Raw genomic sequence first — 27,384 nt, forward strand, 5'->3', positions numbered from 1 at the left:
ACAAATTATAGACACTGCTCTCTCCTCCCTGGGCTGTAGCGGGGCTTGGCTCATAGGGAATGATCTTGTTTCCCCTTTCCACTACAATCGTTTTGGTGCAACTTGGGGTGTTGAGGGGGAGGCCTCCTTACCTCAGGGTCTCTGGGTAAGGCCCCTGTTTCTTGTTGGGGGTCCCTGCAGCCTCATGGAAGATCTGGACAACTAGGAAATAAAGGAGGGGAGTGCTGGCCAGGATACCCTCCCACCAGCTGTGCCAGTTACCTGGATGGGCTGGTGCCTGGGGTGAGGGGCAGGCCTGTCCACTGCAGCTCCCACCCATGGTGTCCAAGGGAACAGGACAGCAGGGGAGTATGGCAGACTGGCTCGGAACTTCTGGACCGCCACAAGCTGGTGCTTCAAACTTCCTCCACCTCCCATTCTCACCCTTTCCAGGCCCATCGGCTCTCACTGGATTTCCCACCGGCTGGCTCTACAGAAAAACTGCCCCTTACCTGATGTTAACAGGGAATAGCCGGTCAGCACTCCCTGCTCGCTAGTGGGCAGTTAGGAGTTCCAGCATCTTGATGGACAGCTGGGCAGGGTGGTGACATTTGGGGGGTTATGAACACTCTTTTGTGTTCCCCATAATGCACTGTGAGTGCTGCCTGTAGCAGTCCTGACTATGCTAGAGTTTATTTGTGTGTATGTGCACGAGTGTCCAGGAATGTCTGTTTGGGCCTCAGGGAGTGCTGGGCACTCCTGGATGAGCTCGTGTTACTGAATGTGGCGTCTCACGTATTCCATGTGTATGCGTGTACCTGAGTGTGCTTGCCTGTTTCAGAACACGCTGTGTCTAAGTGTATTTGTATGACTTGGATGTGCTTCTGTGTGTGTGTGTTTGTGTGTGTGTGTGTGTATGTCTGTGTATCTGGGGGTATGTGGAGTGTGTGGTGAGCACTTGTGTGTGTTTGTGTGTGAGGGCCATGTGTGCGAGCATTTCTAGGACATCTTTGTGGCATACCCATGTGTACAGGTCCTTCGGTTTGGGTGGACTGACTGAGCCTGCCGGGTCTTGGTGAGTTTGTGTGTTTCCTCTTCCCTGGCCCTGGCTACCATTAGCTGATACTCTGGGGGCATGAGATTAGATTATCTGGAGCTTTCCACATAGCCTTGGCAGCCTGAGGGTGACTGTGTGGAGACCTGTCTTCGCTTCACTACTTGAAGTCTGTGGGGCACAGGATGCCACTGGAGAGAGGCCATTTCCTGTGGGCTCTTGACTCTTCACACCCCCAGCCCACCCTGGGGGACCTTCCTGCTGTCACCCATCTCATGGCCTAAGCTGGAGGAAAGGGCTGGATAAAGGAGAGCTGCCAGGCAGGACAGATGGCCCTGCAGCCTGGGCCGGGGGAGGTCCACCATCTTGACCTCTAACACCCTGGGGTGGGGAAGAATGCCTTGTTTCCTGCGGCTCACAGGCTATCTGGGGCTGCCTATCCTGCAAGGCACAGCTGAGGGGTTGAGCCAGACGCATACTCAGAGAGACATATATAAAGTTAGGGTGAGAAGGACTATGGGTAAGGGGGCAGGGAGTTGGGGTAGCTGTGCTGTTCAGTGACACAACCTCCCTGAGAAGGTGACATTTGATCAGGACATGAATGAAGTGAAAGAACATGCTTCGTGCGGAAAAGCCAGCCAGGCAGAGGGCCGTGCAAGTGCAAAGGCTGTGAGGGAAACCATGCTTAGGTGCTCAGGGACTGCTTAAGCAGGCCATTGTGGCCAGTGGTACATGGTAGGGGAGGGGTAGATAAGAGCTGAGGTCAGCGGGGCTGCAGGCCAACACAGGGGTGGGCTTTCCTTTGAAGTGGAGAGCTAAGTGACTGGCCTCATGTTTTAAGTGGTGGTCCTGCCTCAGTGTGATCCACTGTGTCCCCTGTGTGTCCATGTGTGCATGCATGCAGACCTGGACTGCCAAGTGCAGGAGAGCAGGCTGGACACCCAAGTGGGGCTGCAGATAGGGAGTCAAGGAGCCTTAGGAGGTCTTCTAGCTGAGAGCGCAGGCCAGGTCTCTGTGGCTCTAGAGGACAGACCTAGAAGCACATGTAAGTGACAGGGAGGCAGATTTCAGCTCAGAGTCCTGAAAAGGCCACAGGGTCTGGAGCTGGAATAGGCTACACCTGAAGTAGTGAGCTGCCTATCATAGGAGAAGGGCAAGCAGAGGCCAGAGCCCCTGTCAGGGACACCATGGGGGCAGTCCCACCCTCCTCATCTAGAGTCTCTGGTTAAAGGCTCCTTCTTCCAGGTAATATGGGTGGGTTTGAACAGAAACTCACTTTGATCCCAGCGATGGGGATTTTGACCCTGCAGCAGATGTGGGGAGATGCTGCGGGGGACTAGGGCCAACCTCTGGGCTCCTCTGAATTTACCCTGCAGATGCCAACTGTCCGCTGGCACCTCGGGAGGACCCAGCTGTGCCTGGCTGTGCTGGGTGGCAAGACCCCTCTTCAGGCTCTGCTACCAGAGGCTGCTCCCAGTGGGACCTGCTGAGGCCTGGGCTAACTGGGGCCTGGCTTTTATTGAGGTTCTGGGGCAGGGGTCTGAGAGGATGGGACAGGGTGGAAGGGGCCAAGATCCACCTGGGGCTTCCCTCTCAGAGAGTGTTAGCTCAGATCACCAGTTGCTGGAAACTGGACATGTTGGTCTGGGCCAGGGAGAGCCGGTAGGCTTCTGCTGCTTGCCCCTCATTGTCTGGGCAGGACCCAGATGTGCTGGCAGCTCTTGCCACAGGCTCGGAGGGAGGCCAGAAAGTAGAGAAAGAATTTTTGTCTCAGGCATTGGTTGGCCAGGGTTTGAGTCAGCAGCTGAGTGACTGAGGTCGGATGACTTCTCTCTAAGTCTTTGCCTGTAAAACATGGATAATAATATCTACTTTGAAGGTTGTTAGGAGTAAATTAAGTAATGGTGGAAAGCACTGTCGTAGGTCAGCCCCCGGAGCAGACCTGAGATGAGGGTCACAGGCAGTTATCCTGGGAGGTAATCTCCGGATGCACCATTGGAGAAGTGAAAAGAAGAGGGAGCTGATACAGGTGCCCTAATGAACAGGTTACCTCAGTGGGTGACTGAGGCCCCTTCCACTGGGGAGTGCTGGGGACTGCATAGAGCAGGTCCCGTACTAGGCACGGACTGTCCTGTCCCCTATCATGTCCCTGTGGGCAGGTGAAATGTTGTCACTAACTGAATCAGACATTCGGAGGTTTCCACAGAGGGTGGAGAGAAGTAGGAGGGGCTGGGGAGAGATCCACCTCAACTCCTAGCTGCCATCCTTCAGGAGAAGCTGGAGTATTCTAGGTGGGACGCCAAGTTTCTGGGCTGAGAATCGCAGGAGGCAGCCACCACAGAGCTGGAGGGGCTTAGAGGTTATTCAGTCCAATCTGTATATCCATGGGGAAGCAGCAGAGTGAGATAGCAGGCAGGGCCTGCCTGCGAAGGTTCAAATCCTGGTTTGGCCACTTACCAGATGCATATCTCTGGGCAAGTAATTTAACTTCTCTGGACCCCAGTTGCTTCACCTATAAATTGGGCTAAGTGCTAGTACCTCTACCTGTGACAGACTTCTGGTAAGGACTAAATAAATTAATGCGTGTACAGTGCCGAGAAGAGCCTGACGCCTAGTAAGTGCTCAATAAAGGTAAGCTATTATTATAGTGATTGTTATGATTATTAGATGAGACACCTGGAGTGTTATGGAAGAGGGTCTAGTTCAAGGTCACATGGTGAATTAGTAAGACCCGAATTCAGATTCTTTCCATCACAGAGCTACAGAGGGTGATGGCATTGGAGATGAGAGGGAAGGTGCCTTCTCCTGCTCCAAGTTTTGTCCCTGGACCCCTTCTCACCCTGTCTATGTCAAAGGGGCAGCTAGAGAGCTCCCAGGAGCTTGGTTGTCTTGAAGAAATGGGCTTGGCCCAGAGGGGAAGCAGGCAGCTTGTCCTGGAGAACACGTTGGCCTACCACCTTTGGTTTTGGGTGGGCTCATAATTTAGGGAAGGGCTTAACAAGTATTTGTCACAATGAAGGAGATACTTGGGAGCTGGAGGGCTTGTGCGGAGGGCTGTGCTTCTCTCCATCTCCACAGACACGCCCTGGCCACCCTAACCTGTCACCTGGACCAGTGCAAGTAGCCTTCCATCTGCTCTCCCGGGTTTCCATCTTGCCTCCTAGATCTGTTTTCTGCATAGCCTCATCTCATGCTGTGCTCTCCCATCCTCCCTGTGTTCTTGCCTTTCAGTTCCTTGAACCTGCCATGGGCTCTCAGCTCCAGGGCCTTCACACCTGCCGCCGTTTCTGTCAGGGGTGCCCTTCTTTTCCCTTTTCACCTGGGTATTGCCTACTCCTCCAGGTGTCAGTTGAATGGCCCTCCTCAGGGCAGCCCTCCTTGTCTGCCTCGACCAGATCTGGGCTCTCATTCCAGGCTCTCACGGCCCCTAACCTCTTCTTCCCGCAGGTTATAACTGTGTGTGTGTTGGTGTACGTATCCATTAGAGACTGTCCCTCCCACTGAACTTGGCTCCCCAAGGACAGGGATTTGCCTGCTTTTGCTCACTATTGCCCCCATTGCCTACCATGGTGCTGGGAGCATAGTGAGTGCTCAGCAAATATATTCTGAATAAATGCATGTTGGGGCGGGAGGTCCATATCACCTCAACCCTTGCCAGGGACCAGAAGCCCTCATTTTGCAGGCAGAGATAGGGCTGTCACAGCAAACATCCCCCAAGAAGGAGCCCTGGGGTGGAACATCTCCCAAGTGTACCTGCATGTGGGCCCTTCCTGAGGGTGCTGATGAGAGCTGGGCCAGAGCAAGGAGCCGTCAGAGCTTGACGATAGCAGTGGGGTATCTAAGAATCAAATAAGCCCCATGGAGGGTGGAGGCACCCCTGCAGGCTGGGTGCTCAACAGCCAGCTCAGTCTCAGGGCCCTGCTGGAGGCAGTGCTATGTCAGTGGAGGGGAGAGGTGAACTCCAGGAGCAGCTGACTGACAGCCGCCTGTGATCTTGGCTTAATTACTGTCACTCACCCATCTATTCTGCTGTTTTCTCATGTGAACTAGGCCAATGGTTTTCAAACTCTTTCTTTAGAAGCAGATATGTTTCCCCAACAGAATCCTTTAGAGAAACTTATTTATGAGAATCAGGTAAAAGCAGACTGCTATTCTGGTTCATCCATTCATTCATTGATCATTCATATTCATTTGCAAAGCCTATAAAATGAGGGCTTTAGTGCCAACTACTGTCCTAAGTCCTGAGGCTATGGCAGTGAGCAAGACACTACCATATGGGACCAACATTCCAGTAGGGAGGCAGAGCATCAAGAGGACACATGAACGAAATGTGTAGCATTGCAGGTGGTGATAAATGAGAACAGCCAGTGCAAAGGCCCTGAGGTGGGCCCTGCCTGGTGTGCTGGGAGGAACAGTACAGAGGCCAGAGTGGCTGGAGCAGAGAGAGCGATGGGGAGGTAGTGGGATGTGAGATCGGGAGGCTAAGGAGGAAGATAGGGTAGGGCCTAGTGAGTCATGGCAAGACGTTAGCTTTCACTCTGGCTGAAATGGGAGACTTTTGAAGAGAGGAGGAATGGGATTTAACTGGGTTTTAGTAGAATCTCTTGGGATACCAGGTGGAGAAGGGACTTTGTGTGTGGGAGTGGGTGGTGAGTGTGGGGACTGGCAAGGAGGCTGCTGCAGAGTTCAGGCCAGAGAGGCTGGTGCCAGGCCCAGGGTGGTAGCAGTGGAGGAGGAGCTGTGGTTGAGTTCTGAATCTATTTTCAAGGTAAAGTCAACAATGTGTGCTGATAAATCGAGTTTGGGGTAGGAGAGAAAGAGGAGTCAGGGATGTGTCCAACAGTGGCCTGGTTGGAAAGGACTTGGGGAGGATCTGGGGGTCAGGGACTCAGCTCTGGGCCTGCAGAGTTTGAGATGCCCATTAGGTGGCCATGGGGAGCAGGCAGTAGATGGGAGCCTGGAGTTCAGGGATGCATCATCGGGCTGTAGGCGGCAAGGGAGTGAGTGGAAAGAGAGATGAGGGCCTGGAAGACTGAGCCCTGGGGTCACCAGGGTTCTGTCAGGGAAAGGAGGCAGCACCAGCAAATAGTCTAAGGAGGGACTGCCCGAAGGAGGGCACTGGGAGAGTGGGAGCCAGGCTGCTAAGCGGAGGGCCTGCACGGTCAGATGTTGTAGCAGGGTCAAGTGCTGTGCTGAGGTCAAGTGTGGTGAGGACTGGCTGGAGGGCTTGGGGCCGGGAGCTCCCAAAACACAGCCTGGCATTCCAGCTTGGGGATCACCTAGCCTGGTCTGCTTGGTTGCACCTTCCTTCTGAGCTGGTTTTGGCCCCTCCCCTGCCCAGGGCTCGGGCACCTGCCTCAATGGAAGCTCCAGAAGGGCTTTCCTCCTGCTAGCCTGGCTCTGGCCAGGGCTGTGATATAAATTACCCAGAATGATGGTGATGTGACTTTTATCGGCTCATGTGTTCAATAATGTTAATACATCCCATTATATCATATTATATTAATACAGAGCCATATATTACAACTGTGCAGCACATTAACTTAACTTGGGAGAGCACCAGGCAGACACTGTGGTTAATTTCCTCTCAGCCTGGCCATGCCCCCATCATAGGCGCTCAGCGTATGTGAGGTGGTCAGTAGGACACGGGCATAATTATAGGCGTGCCCCACTCACTGAGATCTGGCCGGCCTCCTGCAGCCCGTGGGCAGATCAGCTGGTTTGGTGGAAGAGGCTTTTGGATGTCACTCCCATATTGTGGAGGTCTGTCCCTCTGTTCTTGTAAGTCCAGTGGGCCTGGGGTGATTAAGCGCCCATTGAACAGATGTGGAAACTGAGGCTCAGAGATGTGAATTGGTAGGTGCAAGAGATGTGATGGGGAAAGGCCCAGAGCAAGGATCCTGGACTCCCCATCCTGGCTGCTTCCCAGGTGCGGGGGTGGTGTGGGCAAAGGGCTGGAGGCTGGGAATGAATGTGGAGTGCAAGCCAAATAGGGCATAAGGGTGAGAACACTCAGGTGCTGGGGTCAGACGGACCTGATCCAAATCCCTCTTTGCCACTTGCTGTGTGATTTTGTTTCTGTATTTTTTGGGGCTTCAGTTTTCTCATCTGAAAAATGAAGGTAATAAATAAGTGTTCACTTCATGGGGTTATTGTGTGATGATTAAATGAGATAATCTCTGTGAAATGCTCCCGGATGGAGTAGTGCTCATAAAATGTTAGTCCCTGGTTCTATTATTACCACTAACACCTGAGCAGCCTCTTGCCTGCTGTCACCCTTCTGCCCAGCTATCAAGATGCTTGGCCCTGGCCCAGCCAGTTACATGTCCCCAGTCCCTGCCCAGCTGTACCCTCAGCTTGGCCCCCTAGGGTACTGCAGCCACCATGGGCTGGTCCCGAGTACCCTTCCCCTTGGACACATGGGTGTAGCCTAGTCCCTAGCACTGTGGGCTCCCTGTCCCACAGGCAGCCCTGAGACATGGAAAAAGCCCAACTCTGCCATCAGATGGGCCTGGGTGCCACTCCTGGCCCCAGTGCTGGTGACCAGGGCATGTTCCTCAGCCTTCTGAGTCACAGCTTCTCTGGGGCTCAGGTTCTCTGCCTTGGGGCTGTGAGGAATAACAGCCAGACAGTCTCTATTCTCTAACTGCCATACCTGGTATGTGAACAGAGACATAATGATGGCTTGCTTTCTTCTTTCCAAGCTTCTTTAACATTTAGTCTCTCATGTGAGCCCCACGATGAGATTGACAGAGCCGATTCTCCCGCTATGTCTACTCAACAGATGAGGAGACCGAGGCTCACGAGGGAGGTGACTTGCCCATGGTCACACAGCCAGGCGGTGGGCAGAGGGTGTGGCAGCCTGCCTCTTATCTCTGGAACTCAGGCTCTGAGCCTTTCATGGAAAAGGGGGCACAGGCCCTGCGGCCTCATGGGGCTCCCTCAGGCCTCTGGGCTCCTCTGTCCCCCAGCTTCCCCCCATATGTATCACTCTTGACAAGGTTACGGAGTCAGCATGTAAAACCTGCAAAAGTGATTGTAATTTATTGATCTCCATTTCGGTTATGAAATAGGACAAGCGCTGATTCGAGAATCTCATTTGCTCTCAACCTTGCGCCGCCGGCTCCCCCTCCCGCTCTCTCAGTGCCCTTATCTGCGGTAATTCCTCCAAGCCTGCTTCAGAGCCCTGCCTTTGTCAGCTTGGCCCAGGCTCTCCACTCTGCGCCCTCAATTCTTCTCCAGCCTCCGTGCCTCATCGGCCCCCCTTTTCTTCTTGAACTCCAAAGAAAACATATTATGTTTAAAAGGGTGAGACAAGGGACTGAATAAAGGGCTTTCTGGGGAAATATTTGTTCCAAGTCCTGTTGCCTACATCTGTCTGGTTCTCTCCCAGAAAACATAATTTAGAACAGGTCTGGAAATTAATCCAAGTGTTCGCTCGCTCTCCTGATAAGAGGCTGGGCAGGCCCCAGGGAGGGGCAGACAGAGGTGAGCAGGGGACAGTCCTCCCAACACTTGCCTTCTGGGGTGTCACTGTGAAATCAGGGAGACAGGGTGCAGCAGTCTTCAGGAGGTGAAGGATGCTGTAGGGAGGGTCCTGCCAAGCCTTGAGGAGGGAGGAAAGAGGCCTCAGAGCATCTTCTGTGTGCCGGGCACTGCCGTGGAGGGTCCCACTTACGGCAGAGCAATGGCGTTGGCTTGCCCAGGCGAAGCATCAGACCATGTGAGAATCAGCACTCAGCCACTGACCAGCTCCGTGACCTTGGCAAGGCCTCAAGGCTCTGAGGCTCAGTTTCTTCACCTATCTAAGATGTTCATGGCACTTCAGAGCTTGTCCTCAAGCTGGCTGAATCGAGGAAATGAAATGGGCCCCTTGCTCATGGATCACCTGCCCTGTGCCAAGTGCTGTGCCAAGTAGGTGTCCAAGGACACAGTGGGGAAAAAAATGGTCCCCGGGTTCACGGAGCTGATGTTTTAGGGGGAGGTGGATAATATTAGAAAATGATCATTATTATGGGGGAAATCAAAGCAGGAACGGTGGAGATGGGCCACAGGGGAGGTAAGCGGGATTTCTGTTAAATAGGGTGGTTGGGGAAGGCCTTCCTGAGAAGAATATTCTACCCAGAATGCTCTGGGGAGAAGAGCATTTAGTCATAGGGAATAGCTAGTGCAAAGGCCCCGAGGCAAGGAGACCAGTGTGGCTGGCGCTACGAGAGCAAGGCCAAGATGGGAGTGGTTGGAGATGAGGTTAGAGGTAATATGTATGAAAATGCTTTGGTAAAATGCCAAGCGTTGTTGATAATTTGGACAGCCCTATACCGAGCTGTAAAGGCATTTTATTAGCACCTGGCAGGGGCTCCAAAGAGAGGCTGGTATGTGAATTTTGCTGGAAGATGGGAGACCTGTTATCTCTCCTGGCCCCTGCCCACCTAACCACCCCAGTTCTTCTGGCTGCAAGATGATATGAACTCTTCCCAAATTATTTCCCCATTATGATGCCAGGAGAAAAAAGAGGCTGCCTGTGACTGTGGGGCCATGCTGTGTGATGGGAGATGGTCTTGGTGAGGGGCCCTGACCTGGTCAGTGGGGCACTGATGACGGTGGAGGTGCCCACATATCCTGGTTGTGCTTGGGGCCTCAGGGAGAGAAGTCAGGGGCCATGAGCCCACTCTCTGGCAGCACTGGGTGGGATTGGGGATCCTAATTAAAAGCTTGGATCCAAAAGGCTTGATGATAGAATTTCTAATTAAATCAATTTCATCTCATTTGGGAGACAGAGGTTTGCATATGATAAGCATGAAATTAATAATTATGTTTAGAAATTAGCTGTTGTCCAAAGCAGAGACATTTACATAACCCTCTGGGGTCCCTGGCCCCCACCCGTGCCTGACCCTTTGTGTTAGAGACAGATGGGCCACTTCAGCCCATAGCGTGGCAGCCAGGAATGAAGGTAGGTGCTGAGCATGAAGTAGAAATAGGGCTGGGTCTATCAGGAGATGTGGACAGTCCTCCTTGTCACTATAGGCTGCTGCCATCACCCTCAAATACTCGTGTGTGTGTGTGTGTGTGTGTGTATGTGTGTGTGTGTGTGTGTGTGTGTAGGCCCACTTGCTTAAGTGGAAGACTGAGGTTTTACATGACAGTTGCATGGGCTCTGGGCTAGTCCCTTTGGGTTCAAATCCTGGCTTAGACACTCACTAGCTATGTGACAAGATACTTAACCCATCTATGTCTCAGTTTTGGGAAGATGGGGATCGTGGCAAGGGAGCAGCCAAGGTGAAGGGACCGAATGGGCCTTGTGGCAAATTTTACTGTCTTTTAAGAGCATTTGTGCCTCAAAGACTCTGACGTACACTTCTCAGTCATGGTAGGGAAACGCTGCAGGCCACAGTGTGAGAAGAAGAGGCCTGTGTAACAGGGCAGAGGGGGGCCAGGTCTGCTCAGTTCCAGGCCTGGGCTGGGGCAGAGCTGGAGAGGCTGAGGGCCCTGGGGCTGGGAGACCTGCAGGCTCAGCTTGCTGGCAGAAGGCTGAGTCAGGGCTCACCTGGGGTGGGCCGGGCAGACAATCGATGGCACTGGGACACAGGCCTGCCAGCCCTGGGCCAGGCCCCCGAGTGACTGGATGCGTAGGCTGGGAGTAGGCGGCCTGTCTGTGTCCACAGAGCAGAGTAATGAGAGCTGATTAATGAGGGCATCTTGGAGTGGCCCAGCGTGGCCTGACCTGAATCCCCAGCGGGCCTGGGGGAAGTGGCCAGGGGCCCCGGAATTGTTCAGTGGGTGTGGGGGAAAGCCCCTAGGATGTGGCCCTGGAGGAGGCCCTGGGGTAGGTGGCAGACAGTCCTATCTGGGGTCTATCCTAGTCCTTCCAAAGGCCACCCAGATGCCAGCCCAGACCCCTACTCAAGGTGCCCTCCTCTTCCCAGGCTTCGGCAGGCCCTTCTCTGTTCTTTAGTAATTGGGGGGCACCTCCATGGAGGTGTGGGTGTGTGAGGTTTCCTTGGGGTTGTCCTAATCTGTAGGGTGACTCTTGTCTTCTGCTCTTGAACCCTGGGGTCCCCGTTGCAAGCAGGCTTGTCAGGGCTGACTCTCTTCTTGGTGCCTGGCAGTTAGTCTCTCCCTAGAGCTTCCCTGAGAGGCCCCCAGGAATCGCTGGTTGCCCCCGACCCAGCACTTCAGCCTTGGGCCATTTTACTTTGAGACTGGAGATTTTTCCAGTCTCCCCCGGGCAACTTCTCTGAAGGTGGATTATTTATTTGTTTGTTTGTTTATTTATTTATGATACTTTCAACATTTTATTTATATTTTTAAATTTTTTATTAAAAATTTTTTTTTCAATTAGAGTTGACATTTAATATTATTATATTAGTTTCAGGTGTACAGCATAGTGGCTAGACATTTATATAATTTACGAAGTGATCCCCCTGATTAGTCTAGTACCCACCTGGCACTATACGTAGTTATTACAATATTATCGACTATATTCCCTGTGCTGTATTTCACATCCCCGTGACTATTTTGTAACTACCAATTTGTATTTCTTAATCCCTTCACCTTTTTCACCCTGCCCCCCTCACCCTCCTCCCATCTAGCTGAGGGTGGGTTATTTACATCCATGTCCTCGGCGCCTGGCTGAGAGGAGGTGTTCAGTGCTCCTTGAGGGTGTGTGGAGCGCCAACTGTATACCCAGATCTCGATGAGACCCCCCACCCCAGCTCTGCTAAGGCCCAGTAGAGGGAAGAAGGGGTGGCTGGCATCACCTTTTGCTCCTCTGGCCCCTGTGTCTCTGCAGCAAAGGCCCTTGAGAGGGTGCATGGCTCAGGCGCGTGAGGGGTGTCGGGGCCGGAAACCGTGCCCCTCAGCCCCGACCTTGCAGGCCCAGCCTTTGGAAGCTGGCCTTCTCTCCTCTTCTCTTCTTTCTTCTTTCACGTACCTAAAAGCCTGGCTGCCTTTTATCTGTGAAGAAAACAGCTGATGCTAAGCCCAGCAGTGGAGGCCTCAAGCAGCCAGGATCAGAAGGACAAGGAGCCGGGAGCTAGCTCTAGAGTCTGCCCAGCCCTGTGCAGGTCCCCTGCTCCATGGGTGAGAGGGAATCCAGCAAGCATGTGGGGGCTTGAAGTCTGCCTGGGCCCTGGCCTAGGCTGGGCTAGTGGCCAGAAGTTGCTGCAGGATCCCAGCCTCTATCTGGCTGCCTGGCCTGGCCTGAGGGCGGAACAAAGAGCAGAGTCAGCTGGGAGGGTGGGCAGGGCTTGAGGCCAGGACTCAGGGATGGTGAACGGGGAGGTAGAGTAGCTCAGTCTAGGCCTTGTTTCTGATATCTCTTGGCTCTGATACTCAGAGGACACTTTCATCTCTCTGAGCCTCGCTTTCCTGCAAAATGGGCACAATAGCCCTAGCCTTGCTCCTTTCTTTAATAATAATCTCTAGCATTCGCTGAGGACACCTGTGTTTTAAGCATTTTGAGTGTATCCACTTATATTCCCTCTCTAATGTTACTGCAACTACTGTATGAGGGAGGGAACTGAGGCCTAGAGAGGCTGCTTGCTTGCCTAAGGTTGCACAGGATGGCAAAGCTGAGTTGCACAGCTCAGGCAGGCTGGCTTCAGGGTATGCTGGACGCTTACATGCTGTGCCAAGCATTAGAGAAGAGGAGGGAAAGGGAGGTGCTTTTAAATACTATAACTCATAACAAGAGGGTTAGGGTTTCTGCCAGGTGGCCCTGGAGTATCCATGGTGATGGCCATCAATATCCAGCCACTTGGCTTGGGGTGCCCCAGGTCTTATACAGGTCAGGGTAGGGGTTTCACCCCTGACTGTTCTGAAAAGCCTTGAACAAAGCACCGGCCTTCAGGGGACTGTGCCCTGGGTGGATCTGAGATGCTGGGCAGGTTGGCTACATCCCAGTCACCCCCTCTTCTTCTGGATGCTGTGGGACATGGACTGGCTGCTCTCAGGAGTCCTTGGATTTTGCTGGTCTGGGAGCCACTGATCCAGAGCTTGAGCTGTGGGGATTTTGGGGCACTGCCTGTGTGCCAGCCAGTGTCATCATACGTGTGTGTGTGTGTGTGTGTGTGTGTGTGTGTAAAACAAATATATATGTATGTCATCATGTATGTGTGTGTGTGTGTGTGTGTGTGTGTGTGTGTGTGTGTGTGTGTGTGGCTACAGGTTAGACACAGCAGTCCAAGAACAGAGTCAGGCTCTAAACACACATGCACACATGTACGTGGGCCATTGTACTGGCCGTTCCCTCTGTGTGAAATGCCCTCCTTCTGATACCCACGTGGTTTCCCGCTTTGCTTTCTTAGTTAGGGTCTTGACTCAAATGCCACCTTGTCAGAGGAGCTTTCTTTGGCTCCTCTCTCTAACAGTTCCATGATTCTCCCTTTCTTTCTTTCTTTTTTTTTTCTCTAGATTCTAATCCCTATCTAACAGCTCTGTATCACCTTTCCATTGACACCTCTGTCTAGATCGGGAGCCCCAAAAGGGCACTGGTCACCTGTCTATCCCCAGCACTTAGCACTACACTTGGCAGGCCATCACGCTCAGTGACTATTGGTAGGAGGAATAAATGAATGAAAGTGCTGTGCACTTGTGTGCTCAGGGCACATGTTCCAGCACGTGCTTGTGTGCACACACGCACACACACACAGATGCACTTGGCATTCATTTTCATTGTTGCTCAAGCCTGGAAGCAGCTTTTGTCTTTCCTCACGTGGACTTCCTTGTCACTCTGGAAGCCCTAGAGGGAGAGAAAGAGGTTTATTCATGCACTCCCTCCCCCTTCAGTCAGTCACCTAGCCCTTCTGTAAGTGTGAGGCTCTACTGGGTGCCTGCTGCAGACACAGTGTGTGTCACTCAGGGGCAACCCACTTGCCCCTCACCATGGCATCTTCCACAATGCACTGGGTGTTAGTTAGTGTTTAGGGGTGGGATAAATCTAGTTCCCTTCCTGTGATCCCCACATAGCCTTCCCCAGCACAATGGGGGTGCCTTAGAATGCCCATTAAATTGACAAGAGATCAAGCATCCTAACACCTGAGAGGACATGCCTGGTGCTTCTGGAGCAGCCTGCCTCTGTGCTGTGAGAGGTCTGAGCAGATTCTCTGGAGGATGAGGCAAAGGGAGGGCTGCCTGGAGGAGGCAACATTTGAGCTGGGCCTTGCCTCACAGAGAGGATTTGGATATGGGGATATAAGATCATGGTTCTGTGGGCAGAGAGGTAAGAGAAGAAGACCGACAGATGGACCTAAAGTAGGATACCTGTGGTTGGTCAGGTGCTGCTGAAATCTGGGTTCTTGCTGACTCTTGCCCCCTGAGGATGAGACAGAAGGTACCATGTCCCTAGCACCTAGAACAGTGCCTGGCACAGAGTAGGTGCTCAAAGTATTGGGTGAGGGTAGAAGGAAGGGAGGGAGGCAGAGAGATGGAGGAGCTGGCAGTGGGGCGGGCATGGCTGCCTTCTTCCCTTCCTAGGCTGCTGCTGTGAGAGCAGAGGAACATTCTCCGAGGAGGGTGTTAATGGAGCCCCCACCTCTTCAGCCGGGCTTCGGAGACAGTGAGAGCTGAGGAGACGTCAGAGTCCCACTCAGGCCAGGTGGTCACAGTCGCCTTGGCCATGGTGTCCCTAAGGCTGTCCCTAGCTCTCCCCCACCTCACTCTAGGCTGGGGGGTGGGGGGAAGGCCATGTTGGAGAGCCTGTCAGCCTCTGAGGAGGAGGTGTCCTCACTAAACACAGAAATAACAATGCGACTACAGAGTGAGAGCTGGGGGCAGGAGCAGGGAGGCACAGAGGAGAGTCCCAGGGAGACTGTCAGAGAATGTCAGGCAGGAGGGGAAGGCTGCCAAGAGGAAGGGTGGGGTGGGGATAACAACTCATAACAACTCACGCAAGAGCTAACCTTTTGAATGCTTACTGCCTGCCAGGCGCTGGCCTGGGTGCTTTGCATGAGTTCCACATGTGACCTTTATGATCTTAGAAGAAAGGGATTTCATGATTCCCGTTTTGCCGCTGAGGAAACTGAGGTCCAGAGAGGTGAAGCGACTTGCCCAAGGTTTCCCAGCTCATAGGTGGTGGAGCTAGGTTTCAACCTGAGCTGTTTAGCTTCCAAATCTCTGCTTGAAATCATCCCCCTGAGAAATCTGAGAGGGCTTGGAGCTGAGGAGAGAGCTAGCAGAGGGGCCATATAAGAGAATTCTGGCTGATCCCTTGGACCCTGTTCAGAAGGCTGCTCCCCACCATCTCATGCCTGGGCCCCTGTTCCAGGGTGTCAGGAATTGTTGGGGACAGAGCAGGGGCCCCTCCTGGGTTCCTGAGATCAGGGGCTCAGGCACTCCTGAAGGCTGACATGTATACCCTGCAGGAAGCCCATGTTCAGCCCTCCCACCCTTTTGTAGGGATGGGGGAGTGAAGGCAAGCAGGGGCGGGGCCTGTGTCTGAAGACTGCTGACAGGCTTGGATAACCAGGGTGGGCTCCAGGTCCTGACACCTGGACATCTATCTGTTCATCTGTCGTCCCTGTCCAGGCTGAGTGCCTGAATGTGGGGGCAGGGGGAGGCGGGAGGTGGTGTGGAAGCTGGAATGAAAGATGAGTGAGAAATGGAGAAGTCGCTTGTGTTGCCTCTTTATCCTGTTCTGCCACCTGCCCTGACACCTCCCGGGGCCTCCTGCCCTCTGCTGTGTGAGGGCCCTTTTGACTCTGGATGCTGTGTTGGGAGAAAATATCAGAAGCAGAAGACAATCTTCCAATTAGAAGGAGAGTGGATTCCTGGGTGTGTGATTAGGACCAGGCGAGAGTAGGCTAGCAAACAAAGCCCATCTTGTCTCAGCCTGCTGTGAAGGCGGGCTGCGTCAGGTGGGCCTGGGCAGCAATCTCCACGACCTGCTCCAGCTCCAGCTCCAGCTCCAAGTTCAGGGCACTTCTGTTCAGAGGGCTGACCTGGGGGTAGCATTTATTTTGTTCTGTTTTATGGTTGACAAATTAAAGAATATGGGTATTTCAGACATGTACAAAAGTACAACAGATAGGGCACCATGTATGCACCACTTAGCAGTTGTCAACTCTCTGCCAATGTTACTTCTTTTTTTCCCCACACGCTCCCACCATGATTCTTTTGAAGGAAATCTGAGACCTCATCATATCACTTCATCCCTAAATATTTCAGTACATATTTCTAAAACGGTGGGTCTCAAAGGGAGACAGCCTTGCCCCTGGGTGATATTTGGCAACGTCTGGAGACATTTTTGGTTGTCACAACTAGGGGAGAAGTGTGCTATGGCACCTAGTGGGCAGGGGATGGGGATGCTGCTAAACATTCTACAATGCACAGGACAGCCCCCAACAAAGAATTATCCCCCCACCGAAGTGTTACTAGTGCTGAGGCTAAGGAACCCTGCTCTAAGAGATAGGGACTCTCAAAAAACCAACCAATCACTGAAACTATAATAAAATTATCAGACCTTAAAAATAGCAATACTTTTTAAATTAATCATCAAACAGCCAATCAGAGTCTACATTTTAGAGGGTGCTGTTTTCATGCTAAGTGCTCCCTGAGGCAGAGAGGACCAGGTTAGTTTTTGGACACTGCTGACACAGGCAGGAAAGGGGACGTATGTATTCACCAAGATTCAAATGTGGTTCGTTTTCTAAACAGGGGCTATTTTTGCATGGTTCTACATGCAAAAGGTACAAAGGCTATAATGTGAAAGGTCCCTGCCTGTCTCCAGCCACCTGTTTCCCTCCCCAGTGACAACTTAACTGTTTTGTTTCAGAGCTGTGTGAGTTTATACCTGAATATATACCAGCCCCTTACACAATAAGCAGGGCGCACCTTGTTTCTTTGTTGCTTTTGTTCTTACCCTGTGTCTTGGAGAGCAGTTGTGGAAAGCTGCCTTGTTCTTTATAGGGCCATAGCTTCTTTTACCAGGTTTTCCCCAAAGTGTTGCTTTTGCAAAGGTGCTACAGCAAATGACTTAGTACATACCATTTTATAACGGTCACAAGAGCTGCAATTTAGTTGCTCAGAAAATCCAGAAAACCAAGCATCCATTTTCCCCATATCCTTTTCCATGAATGAGCTCAGTGAGGGGGGCAGTGAGGGGTCTGCTGGGTGTCCCTGGTTGGAGGGTGGGCCGAGCTGGGCCATGCCTTTTTTGTAATAGGTGTCCTTAGTGGAATGTGCACCTCGACTCTCCCTGGGGAATAGGGACACCATAGGCATAGGCTAGGTAGGCACCACTTGTCCAAGGGGTGTCCCCAATCCTCTTACCCCCAGAATGGTTCCCCACCCTCAGCTGCCACGGAGACCGAGGCTCTGGCCATGAGTTTTCTTGGCGAGAATTGAATTTTAGTGATTCTTTAGAGGGATAAATCTTAGATTTGACATTAGCCCAGATAATATGCCCACCCCTTCACTCTGTCACCCTGGGCAGCTGAGGGCAGGGCAGAGGGCACACAGGAAGGGTGTGTTTTGGTGTGGATGGAGGCAAGGAAGAGAAATCATGGAGTACCGAGCTGCCCTGGGGAGCTGGGGCTGCACAAGGGCCTGTGAGGAGGGCACCTGGGGGTATGCGCATGGGCCGCTGGGGAGAGCAAGCCGCAGGAGGGTCCACACAGCCCCTTCTACATCCTTTGGGGCTGGTTGGATGTCAACCACAAGAGGAATGTCAGCCTAAGGTCACTGCATCCACCTTTGCCTGGGGGTGGGCCGGTGGGAGCTTTGGGGCAGGAAAGTGCTCTGTGGCTGGGGGAGCTGCAGCTGGGGGCAGCAGGTCTGGAGTCTGCTGTTGAGAGGCTGTGGGACAGGCAGGCGCCTGCCTCTCTTGGCACTGGGTCCCAGGCTGTGGGAAGAGGGACCTCCCAGAGGCCCTGCAGACTCCTGGGGTTCCATCCCTAGGGGACGGAGTAGGGCTGCAGGGAGCTGGAACTTGGCCTATTGTCTCCTCTGAGCTGGGCAGGAGGAAAGAGCCTGAGCCCAGAGGGAGCTGTGGGGACAGGATCTGGTGGGTGGTGGCCTAGGAGCTACCTAGGGGAAGGAGATGGACCAAATGACTCCCTCTTACCACTCTCATCCCCACTCTAGCCACAGGCCAAACCATCTCACCCATCTGGGGATTTTCCCTGGCTGGGATCTTCCAGCTCTTTATGTAAATCAAGGCACCCAGAGGCCCCCGTGTGTGTGTGTGTGCATATGTGTGCATGTGTGTGTGTGTGAGATCCCTAATGACTCCGTGGTGTGTATTTGTGTGTTGTTGGGGGGCCACCAGCTGCAGGACACAGTTGAGGCTAGATGGGAGATTTTCTGGAGGAGGGCTTGATGCTGACACATCAGCAACTTTTCAACCTGGTGCCTGCCTCACTCTTGCTGGGAGCAGGGAGGGCGACAGGGAGGAGCAGGATCAGGGAGAGCTGAGTGGAGGTGGGAGGCTTCGGGCACCTGGGCTGGAGCCAGCGGCAGGACCAACTATCTATTAGCCCAACCCTCTCTGGGCCTCGGTTTTCTCCTGTGTCAAGTGGCCCAGGACTTCTCGAGCCCATGTCACAGGGTCTCCCCCAGGATGAGACGGGACAGTGCCTGTGGGAATGGCTGGGGAGGTCCCAAGGCTGTGGGGACAGGAGGGAGGTTGGTGTGTGGGGGTGCAGTGCTGGCTGGGCAGGGTGGGGGTGCCAACCACCCCCATTAGCAGCCCCTCTCACCTCCAGATCCCCCAGATCAGCTACGCCTCCACAGCCCCCGACCTGAGTGACAACAGCCGCTACGACTTCTTCTCCCGCGTGGTGCCCTCGGACACGTACCAGGCCCAGGCCATGGTGGACATCGTCCGTACCCTCAAGTGGAACTATGTGTCCACGCTGGCCTCGGAGGGCAGCTACGGCGAGAGCGGCGTGGAGGCCTTCATTCAGAAGTCCCGAGAGGATGGTGAGTCAGGCACATGCCTGCAGGGTCATGCTCGGGGATGGGGGTATGTCATAGTACAGTGGCTGAGCACTGCCTGAGAGCCATTCTCTGGGTCCTGCTATGGGCTCTGCCTGCCCTGGGCCATGCCCCTTGTGGGCCTCGGTCTCTCCTCTGAGTACTGGGGATTGGCCTAAGGCCTTGCTGGGCAGCAGGGTAATTCCTGGGGGTGAGGGGTGGATGTGAATGACTTTCGCAGATGTGGCCAGCCTGACAGAAGGACTGTCAATATTCCTGGTGTGGGAGCTGGTGGAAAAGCCACTGTTCTCAGGCAGAGAGGTGGGGAAGGGGGTTGGGATGAAGGTGGCCTGGTTTAAGGCAGTCTCAGGAACCCAGGAGCTAGGGGGCCAGCCAGCAGGTTTCTGGAGCAAGGGTTGTTTAAGGGATCAGGAATTTGGAGTCCCTAAGATTGAGCAGTCTGGTGGGGGTGAGGGTCAGGGGCTGCAGGAGTCACATCTCACATGGGTGGGCAGGGCTGTGCTGGCTCAGGCTTCAGTGAAGTAGGTGCCTCGTGGGTGGGATTTGAGGATCTGTGGGGAGGTGATTTGCTCTTCTTGAGGTCCCCCCCACTTACCACAGGCCACCTTTCCTTTATCAAGCTCACTGCCTGCCCTTAATTGCTGTCCTCAAAAGCTTTTAGGTATAGGTGAGTGAAAACAGGCTAACATAACAAAAGTGAATACTTTGGCAGGCCTGAAGCCTGAGCCTCTGAGTGAGTCAGTTCCAAAGGCTGTGCTGAGGGAGGGCAGCCTGCGTGGGGCTGTCGTAGCGAGGTCGGGGCAGCAGGCAGGCCCCTGGGTTAGGGGCTCCACCTCGGTTGGGTGAGCCTTCCCACAAGGCATGGATGATTGAGGGCCATAGGGGATGATTGAGGGCTGAGGGATGACACCTGGCGTGTGTGGGATATGGGGAGAAGCCCTTCCCCCTCCTGGCAGACCCACCTCCCTGCAAAGAGGGCTCCTCTGCCGCCTCTCCTGGTCTCTCCCATGGTCCTGTCTCTAAATAGCTCCTGCAGCACCCTCGACCTTGGGAGATGGCGTGTGTATATTTATACCTGTATAACCCAGGACTCTAATTGCTTTTTCTAAGGACCACAGTGTCCAGAGGCTGGCATTGGTAACACCCTGCAGGCATAATCCTGCTATAAATCTTGGATGAGCCCCTTTAATTGTATAGCCAAAGTCACTTGGATGCCTGCAACCTGGCGGAGAGGGCGGCCCCAGCGGAAGTGGGGTGGTGCTGACTTATGGCTGCGGCTCTAGGCCACTCTCTACTCCAGCAGCTGAGCCTGGCAGAAGGAAGCAGGGAGTGGACAGACCCCACTCATACTTCCAGCCAGTTGGGTGACAGCGACAGACCCTCGATGCCATAGCCCCCTCCCTCTGGCTGACCGCATGTCCTTTCTCCTCTGCTCAGACTCTGGGCTGGCCCCACGCCCCCTGCTCTGCAAATTACTTTCTTCCTCAATGGTTTGAATCTTTCCCCAAACAAGCCCACCGCCTTTGTGTTTAAGGTGCAAACTCTGTAGGATTTTGGGATAAAGGTGCTGGATGGGACAGGGACAGAAGTTCAACATCTTAGTGTTCAGTTGTGTTTAGTCCCTGCTGCAATGACCTTGCAGCCACCAACAGTACTTCCATAGCCCTCCCTATGTGCCCAGCACGTGCTCAGCACCTGTCTTATACCTGTTGTCCTAGGTATTCCTCCCTACCCTATGAGGTAGGTCTCCACATTTTATGGGGAGGAGCTGAGACACAGAGAGACCAAATAATAACCGATATAGGTCACACAGCACGTTATCAGTGGAGAAGGGATTTGAACCCTGGCAGTCTGGCACCAAGACTAGAGGTCTTAACTGCTTTTGTATTCTTATCCCTTTATCTTCTGCCCTTTTCCCACTGCATTCACTGAGACCCATGTGGAGCAGCCCTGTGCAAGGGATGGGGGTATTACAGTGACACACACACACACACACACACACACACACACACACACACACACAGCCTGGAGGGACACATGCTGACATACGAAGAGCAGAAGAGGTATGTGGTTGGGATGAGGTCTGGGCATTGAGTTTTATCTGAAGCTAAGACTATTATTTAAATTTTCCACAAACATCTAATCAGGCATTGGGTAGTTAAAGAATTTAAGGTCTAGTTAAGATTTTTGAAAAGGACTTCTATAAAAATAAGAGAACTGGCTCTTCCCCCAGGGCCTACAGCTCAGAGGCCCTCCTGCCCTGGCACAGGTGTCCCCTCACAGTGCTCCTGCACCCTGCACTCCATGCCATCGCTAAGGCCTGATCTTCCACTTGGCTGTACCTCCCATGTCCCCAGGTCCTCCTGCTATCACCCTGTGCAGGGTGCACAGCCTTGGGGTCCTCGTGCATGGGCAGCTAGGTCTCCTTGCCCTGCCCGCTGAATGAAATTTGATTTGGAAGAATGTCTATAGGTGGATGAAAAGAAAGGGAGAGAGAAAGCCATGCTTTAGCTTGCCAAATTGAAATCAGAATTGAGCGGCCAGTAGAAAGAGGCTGCTGTACCTTGGAGCCTAATCCCTGTGAAAGATTAAAGATGTCTTTGGCCATATATTGTATTGATTCGTCCTCTGAAGTATAAATCATCAGTGAGTTGCTTAGAGGAGCACCAGGGAGCAGGGCAGAGGGGAGGATGTGCTTGCCAGGCTGAAGACATACATCAGAGCTGTGGTGAGAACTCGGTCAGCAAGTCCTGGGCACCTACTATGTTCAAGGCTCCAGGACCTACAAGGAATCATAATTATGCCCATTTTATAGATGAGGAAACGGAGGCCAGAGAGGATAGGTCACTGTCCCAAGCCAGAATGTGGAGGAGCTGGGGCTGGAACCCAGCTCTCTCTTCTAGGTCGGGAGCTCCTGGGTGACACCCAGCACTGATCGGGACATTGACATAGGGCTTAAAAAAAGCAGAAGTGTCTCCATGAGGTCACCAGGGGATTTGGTTCTGGTCCCGTCCAGTGAGTGATTCTAGCACCCTGGGCACATCTGGGCTTGTGTTCCCAGGGTCAGAACAAGATAGCCTCTCTGGGTGTGGCGTGGGGGCTCAGATCTGCTCCTTAGAGGACAGCTTATCCCTTGCAGTGAGAAGTTCCAAAGCTTCATCTCCCTGTTGTGTCCCTGTGTCCCCCATTGATATTCTGGAGATGCCGATGATTCAAACTGTTGCTGGTCTGGCCTCCAGCTCCAAATCCCAGGGCTGAGCATTAGACTTGCATTCATTCATTCATTCATTCATTCACTTATTTAGTAATCTGCTTTATTCACTTAATGTGTTAAGCATTTTTTCCTTTTTTAAAAAGCACTTTATTTTATTATTAGTTTCAAGTGTGCAGTACATTGGCTAGACAGTTATATAGTTTATGAAACAATCCCCCCAATTATTCTATCACCCATCTGGCTCTACACATAGCATTACAGTACTGCTGACTACATTACCTATGCTGTGCTCCCCATTCCTGTATCAACTACCAATATGTATTTCTCTAACCCTTCACTGATTTCTCCCAGCCCCGCAATGCCCCTCCCCTCTGGCTGTCATCAGATTGTCCTCTATATTTGTGAGTCTGTTTTTGATGAGTTTGTTCTTTTTGTTCCTTAGATTCCGTGTATAAATATTTGTCTTTCTCTGACTTATTTTTCTTTTTTTATCGCTGAGTAATATTCCATTGTCTATATGAACCATAACTTCATTATCCAATCATCTGTTGATTGGTATTTAGGTTGCTTCCATATCTTGGCTATTGTGACTAGTGCTGCCATGAACTTAGGGGTACATAGATCTTTATGTATTAGTGTTTCGGTTTCTTTGGATAAATACCCAGAAGTGCAATTGCTGGGTCAAAAGGTAGATCCATTTTTAATTTTTTGAGGAACTGCCAGACTGTCTTCTATAGTGGCTGGACCAATTTGCAATCCCGCCAAAAGTATATGAGGATTCCCTTTTCTCCATATCCTCAGAAACACTTGTTGTTTTTTGATTAATTGATGATAGCCATTCTAACAGGTGTGGGGTGATATCTCATTGTGGTTTTAATTTGCATTTCTCCTAAGATTAGTGAGCTTGAGCATCTTTTCATATGTCTATTGGCCATCTGGATTTCACTTTTGGAAAAATATCTATTCGGGTCTTCTGCCTGTTTTTAAATTGTATTGTTTGTTTTGTTGTTGTTGAGTTGTATGAGTTCTTTATATATTTTGGTTATTAACCCCTTATCAGCTGTGTCATAGGCAAATATCTTCTCCCATTCAGTAGGTTGTCTTTTTGTTTTGTTGATGGTTTCCTTTGCTGTGTAAAAGCTTTTGAGTTTGATATAGTCCAATTTGTTTATTTTCTCTTTTGTTTTCCTTGCCTGAGGAGATATAACTGAAAAGCAATATCAGAGAGTTTACTGCCTATGTTTTCTTGTAGAAGGTTGTGGTTTCGGGTTTTACATTTCAGTCTTTAATTCATTTTGAGTCTATTCTTATCTATGATGTAAGAAGGTAGTCCAGTTTCATTTCTTTGCATGTATCTCAGACTTGCATTTAGAGGGCACCTGTCAACACAGCAGCATGGGCACGGGCAGTGACTGGCGGGGCTGGCAGCCTGAGGCCCAAGGCTGAGGTGCCTCCTTATCTGGCTGGCTGACTACGTGACATCGCTGGACTCAGCTTCTCTGGCTGTAAATGGAACAGTGGCCTCCTGGAGCCTCCGAGGAGCTGGCGGAAGAGCTTGACCAGCTTGAAAGAGCTGCGTCAGCTCCTCCGGGTGCTCATGTTTCTGGGAGACCAGAGGAGAGGTTTGCCCTGGGGCACTCCCAGGATCCAGAAACCCCTGAGTGCCCACCACCCTTTCTGCTGCCTCCCCCTCTCCTCCTTGACCTTACCTCCTTCCACTGCCTTTTCCATCTCTCCGCTCCAGGCACAGTAGCCTCCTCTTGCTCCTCTAACACTGCAGGGACAGGCCCACCTCTGGCCCTTTGCACCTGCTAGTCCCTCTGCTTGAAAGCTCTTCCACTGGTATCCATGTGGCCCATGTCCTCAGGACATTCAGATGTCTTCCCAGGTGTCGCCTCTTCAGGGAAGCCTCTCTGACCACTGTATCTAACATAGCCCCTTCTCCAGCCCATTACTCTTCATTCTGTCTTCCTTGCTCTGTTTTTCTTTAAAGCATTTGACCCGTAAATGTTTCTTTGTTTATGGTCCACCAAGACATGTGTATTTTTGCCTGTTTTGTTCTTTGCTGCATCCCTGGCCTCTAGCATAGTCCCTGGCACAAGGTAGTTGCTCACAAAGTGTTCGTGGAATGGACAATTTGATCACATAATCCAGCCCCCAGCTACTGATTTCCTTAGTCCTCCTCCCACCCCTGGGCCTGCAAGATTGTTCTCCCAGCCTACAGAAGGGCAGACTGAGCCTGGCAGAGCACAGGCATCTGGGGTTAGGTCAGGCTGCCCTGGGACCTCAGCCTCCTTCCCCACTGAGCCCTCCACTGTTCATGAGACACCACTGATTTACTTAGGACAGAAATCCTTTTGTGGGGTCGGGGGGAGGCAGAGGCAGGCATGTGAGAACTCAGGGCCTGTTTGCAGCTGTGTCAGGCTGAAATGTGGGTTCAGCTTCCTTATTTCTCGCCACAGTGCCTGCTTCAGATACTTCATCCTGAGGGGCTGCGTGCCCCAGAGGGCAGGAAGGGGAAGAGGCTCCAGTCTCCCAGCTGGCCTGGGCTTCATGGATTTATTTCACACCTGCTGAGTGCCTAGCCCCATGTGAGGAGAGGAGCTAGACCCTGGGTCCTGTCAGCTCTCAGTGGGTGAGGGAGAAGTGGTGCACAGCCTGCCCTGAGTACAGTAGGCGCTCAGTAGAGTTTGCCTGAATTAGTGAACGTAGGGATACAATGATGTGTCTGTTGAAGTGAAGAATGACACCCTGGGGATGCAGGGGGCCCCAGCCCAGCCAGACGGGAAGTCCAGCAGGGCTTGGGGGAGGGGTACTTGGACAAGTGCAGAGGAAGGAGAGGGCATGCCAGGTGGGGGAACAGCTTGAGCAAGAGCCTGGAGGTAGGCGTGAACAAGGCAGATGGGACCCCTGTGAGGGGCCTGGCCTGGTCCTAGTGGCCATGAGACAGAGACCAATGTGAGATGGAGCTAAGCAGAGATTCTTTTAAGCCAGTCCTGTGTTTTAAAATTTTTTGGCACTTGGGGTCATGCCTGCTTGCCCAAAAGAGTATATGAGCACACATCATCTCTACCTTCCATGTCCAACCAGCTCAGGACCCAGGGGGTCTTCTCTGCCCATCAAGGCTCAGTGCCAAGACCGCTCCTCCCTGTAGGCTTCCCTCATCTGCTCTTCCCCAAGCAGAGTTGCTCACTTGGGTTAGGGGGATGATCTTCCCCCTGGCTTGCCACCTGAGAAGCCCAGTGCCTGTTGAACTCTCCCTCTATCTCTTCCACTTGACTCTGGGCTCCTTGAGGGTGAGGAGAGACAAGACCCCTTGGCTCTGTGCCCCCTGCTTTCCTTTACACATAGCAAGGCCTCAATAGATATTTGTAGAATGAACAAATAAGGGAACAGATGACCAGCCTTGTGCCCTTGGGCATGTCATTGCCCTTCCGGGGCCTCCTTTTGTCATCCATAACAGACGTGGGTGCGTCAGCTCTTCTCCAAGGTCCAACTCTGATATCCAACAGGCTGTGTCCTCACAGTCCACAGCCCCTGACTCCAGGCATTCTTTTTGTAAGCAAAGATTATCAAGTCTTGTTTCCATTATTCTGGCTCATTCTGAAAAACCCTCAGACATTCACTGAAAACTACTTATTTAGGATGCCCCTGTCAGAGGAGTGCTGGAAAATGAACCATCCCTCAGGGCCCAAGGGAGTGGATGTCAAAGGATGGCACTTCAAGGCATGGTCTTCTGGTTCAGGGACGATCGGGGCCAGTTGCATGGGGACAGAGCCTGGAGCATGCGGCCTTCTTGCCCTAAGCCAGATGAAATGTGGTTGAAATTAGCCAAGGGGATGGGGAACTGGAAGCAGGGAAGGGTCCTGCCACTGGTTTGGTGTTTATGTAAGTGCGATGGCTTGTAGCATCTTTTCAGGGAGAGATCTCTGGACTGTCCCTCTAGTTGCCTCCTAAACTCACATCCCAGAGACCCAGCAGCCAGGTCCCAGCATGCCCTGCCCTCTGACCATGCATTCTCCGAGGATATGGGAGGGAAGTGGGTCAGCTCAGCAGCCAGTACCCACCATTCTAGCTTATCAGCTAGCCTACATTGAACCTGAGACCCATCACAGTTTTGGCTCCTCTGGTTTGCCACTCGTCGCTCTACCGTGGGTAGAAATTAAGTGGACCTGGCATGGGTTCCTCCCGCCAAGCCACGAGGTCCATTACACACTAGCTGAGTCTCCCTGGCTTGCACTTGGAGATTGGCAAGGTGCTGGCATTAATGTGACTGCTCGGTGATTGCCAGATCAATTTGTGTCCCACTATGAAGATGAACCCTGTGCCTGCCTGGCCTGCCTCGGGGACTTTGCCTGTCCACTCTGATTTTTCTGTCACTCTGGCCTGTGTCAGGGCGCTGACACCTCTCAATTTTGTTAATCCCTTGGGTTGGGAGTCATCAGGTCACTTTTCCTGCTCTCTCCGATTCTTCTCTGATATGTTTGTCCTGGCCTATCACGATGAGAACACCCATTTGAATTTGCCTCTAAGCTTGACGGGAATGACAAGAGGAAGAAGATGTTAGATGCCAGGCCCTTGTTGCCCTGAATTTTTATCCCTTCCTTCTTGTTCAGGAAGGAACTTATTTTTCACTGGCCTCTTTTGTGGAACACGTTTGAAGATTTTTTTGGGGCTTAAAAAAGTTTCTCTTTGCTGGTTGCAGCCCCTTTATGGCCTTCTGAATCCTGTCCTTCTCTGGATGACACAATAAAGTGGAGTGGTTTAGAGCCCGGATGCCGGCTTTGCCACTGTGAGTTTTGCCACCCTGAGCAGTTCCTAAGGTCTCTGGACCTCAGTTTTCGTCTGGTGAAATGCGGATATTAGTAGTACCTCCGTTATAAGTTGCTATGAGCACTAAATGGTTAGTACATGTAAAGCACTTAGCACAGCCTGGGCCCTGCACTAAGCGCTAAGCTGCTAAAGGTGTCAGTTTCTTCATTATTAAGCAGAGTTGGGGAGTGGGGCAGAGAGCCCTGGGCTGGGAGGCTGGGCCCAGATCCAGTCCTGGCTCTGTCTTTGGGTGGCTCTATGACCCTGGTCTGGTCACTTTCCCTCTCTGAGCCTCAGTTTCACCATCAATGTGAAGGTGATGGGTTGAGGGACGTCAGAGGGTCTTTGCATCCTTCGCCCATCTCTCTTGGCTTTTTACCTGTCCTCGCCACAT

General features: G+C 52.4%; 1 protein-coding gene across 2 annotated transcripts in view; it reads left to right on the forward strand.

Annotated features, from left to right (window-relative positions):
* GRM4 (glutamate metabotropic receptor 4) overlaps nucleotides 1–27,384 on the forward strand; it is a 108,527-nt gene that overhangs the window by 23,023 nt on the left and 58,120 nt on the right. For both annotated transcript variants that reach the window (XM_006907361.2, XM_006907362.3), the window contains exon 2: nucleotides 18,733–18,949. In XM_006907361.2, the coding sequence (XP_006907423.1) occupies nucleotides 18,733–18,949 (217 nt within the window). The remainder of the gene's footprint in view (nucleotides 1–18,732; nucleotides 18,950–27,384) is intronic.

The sequence above is a fragment of the Pteropus alecto genome, unplaced genomic scaffold (assembly GCF_000325575.1).
Source record: "Pteropus alecto unplaced genomic scaffold, ASM32557v1 scaffold202, whole genome shotgun sequence".
NCBI lineage: Eukaryota > Metazoa > Chordata > Mammalia > Chiroptera > Pteropodidae > Pteropus > Pteropus alecto.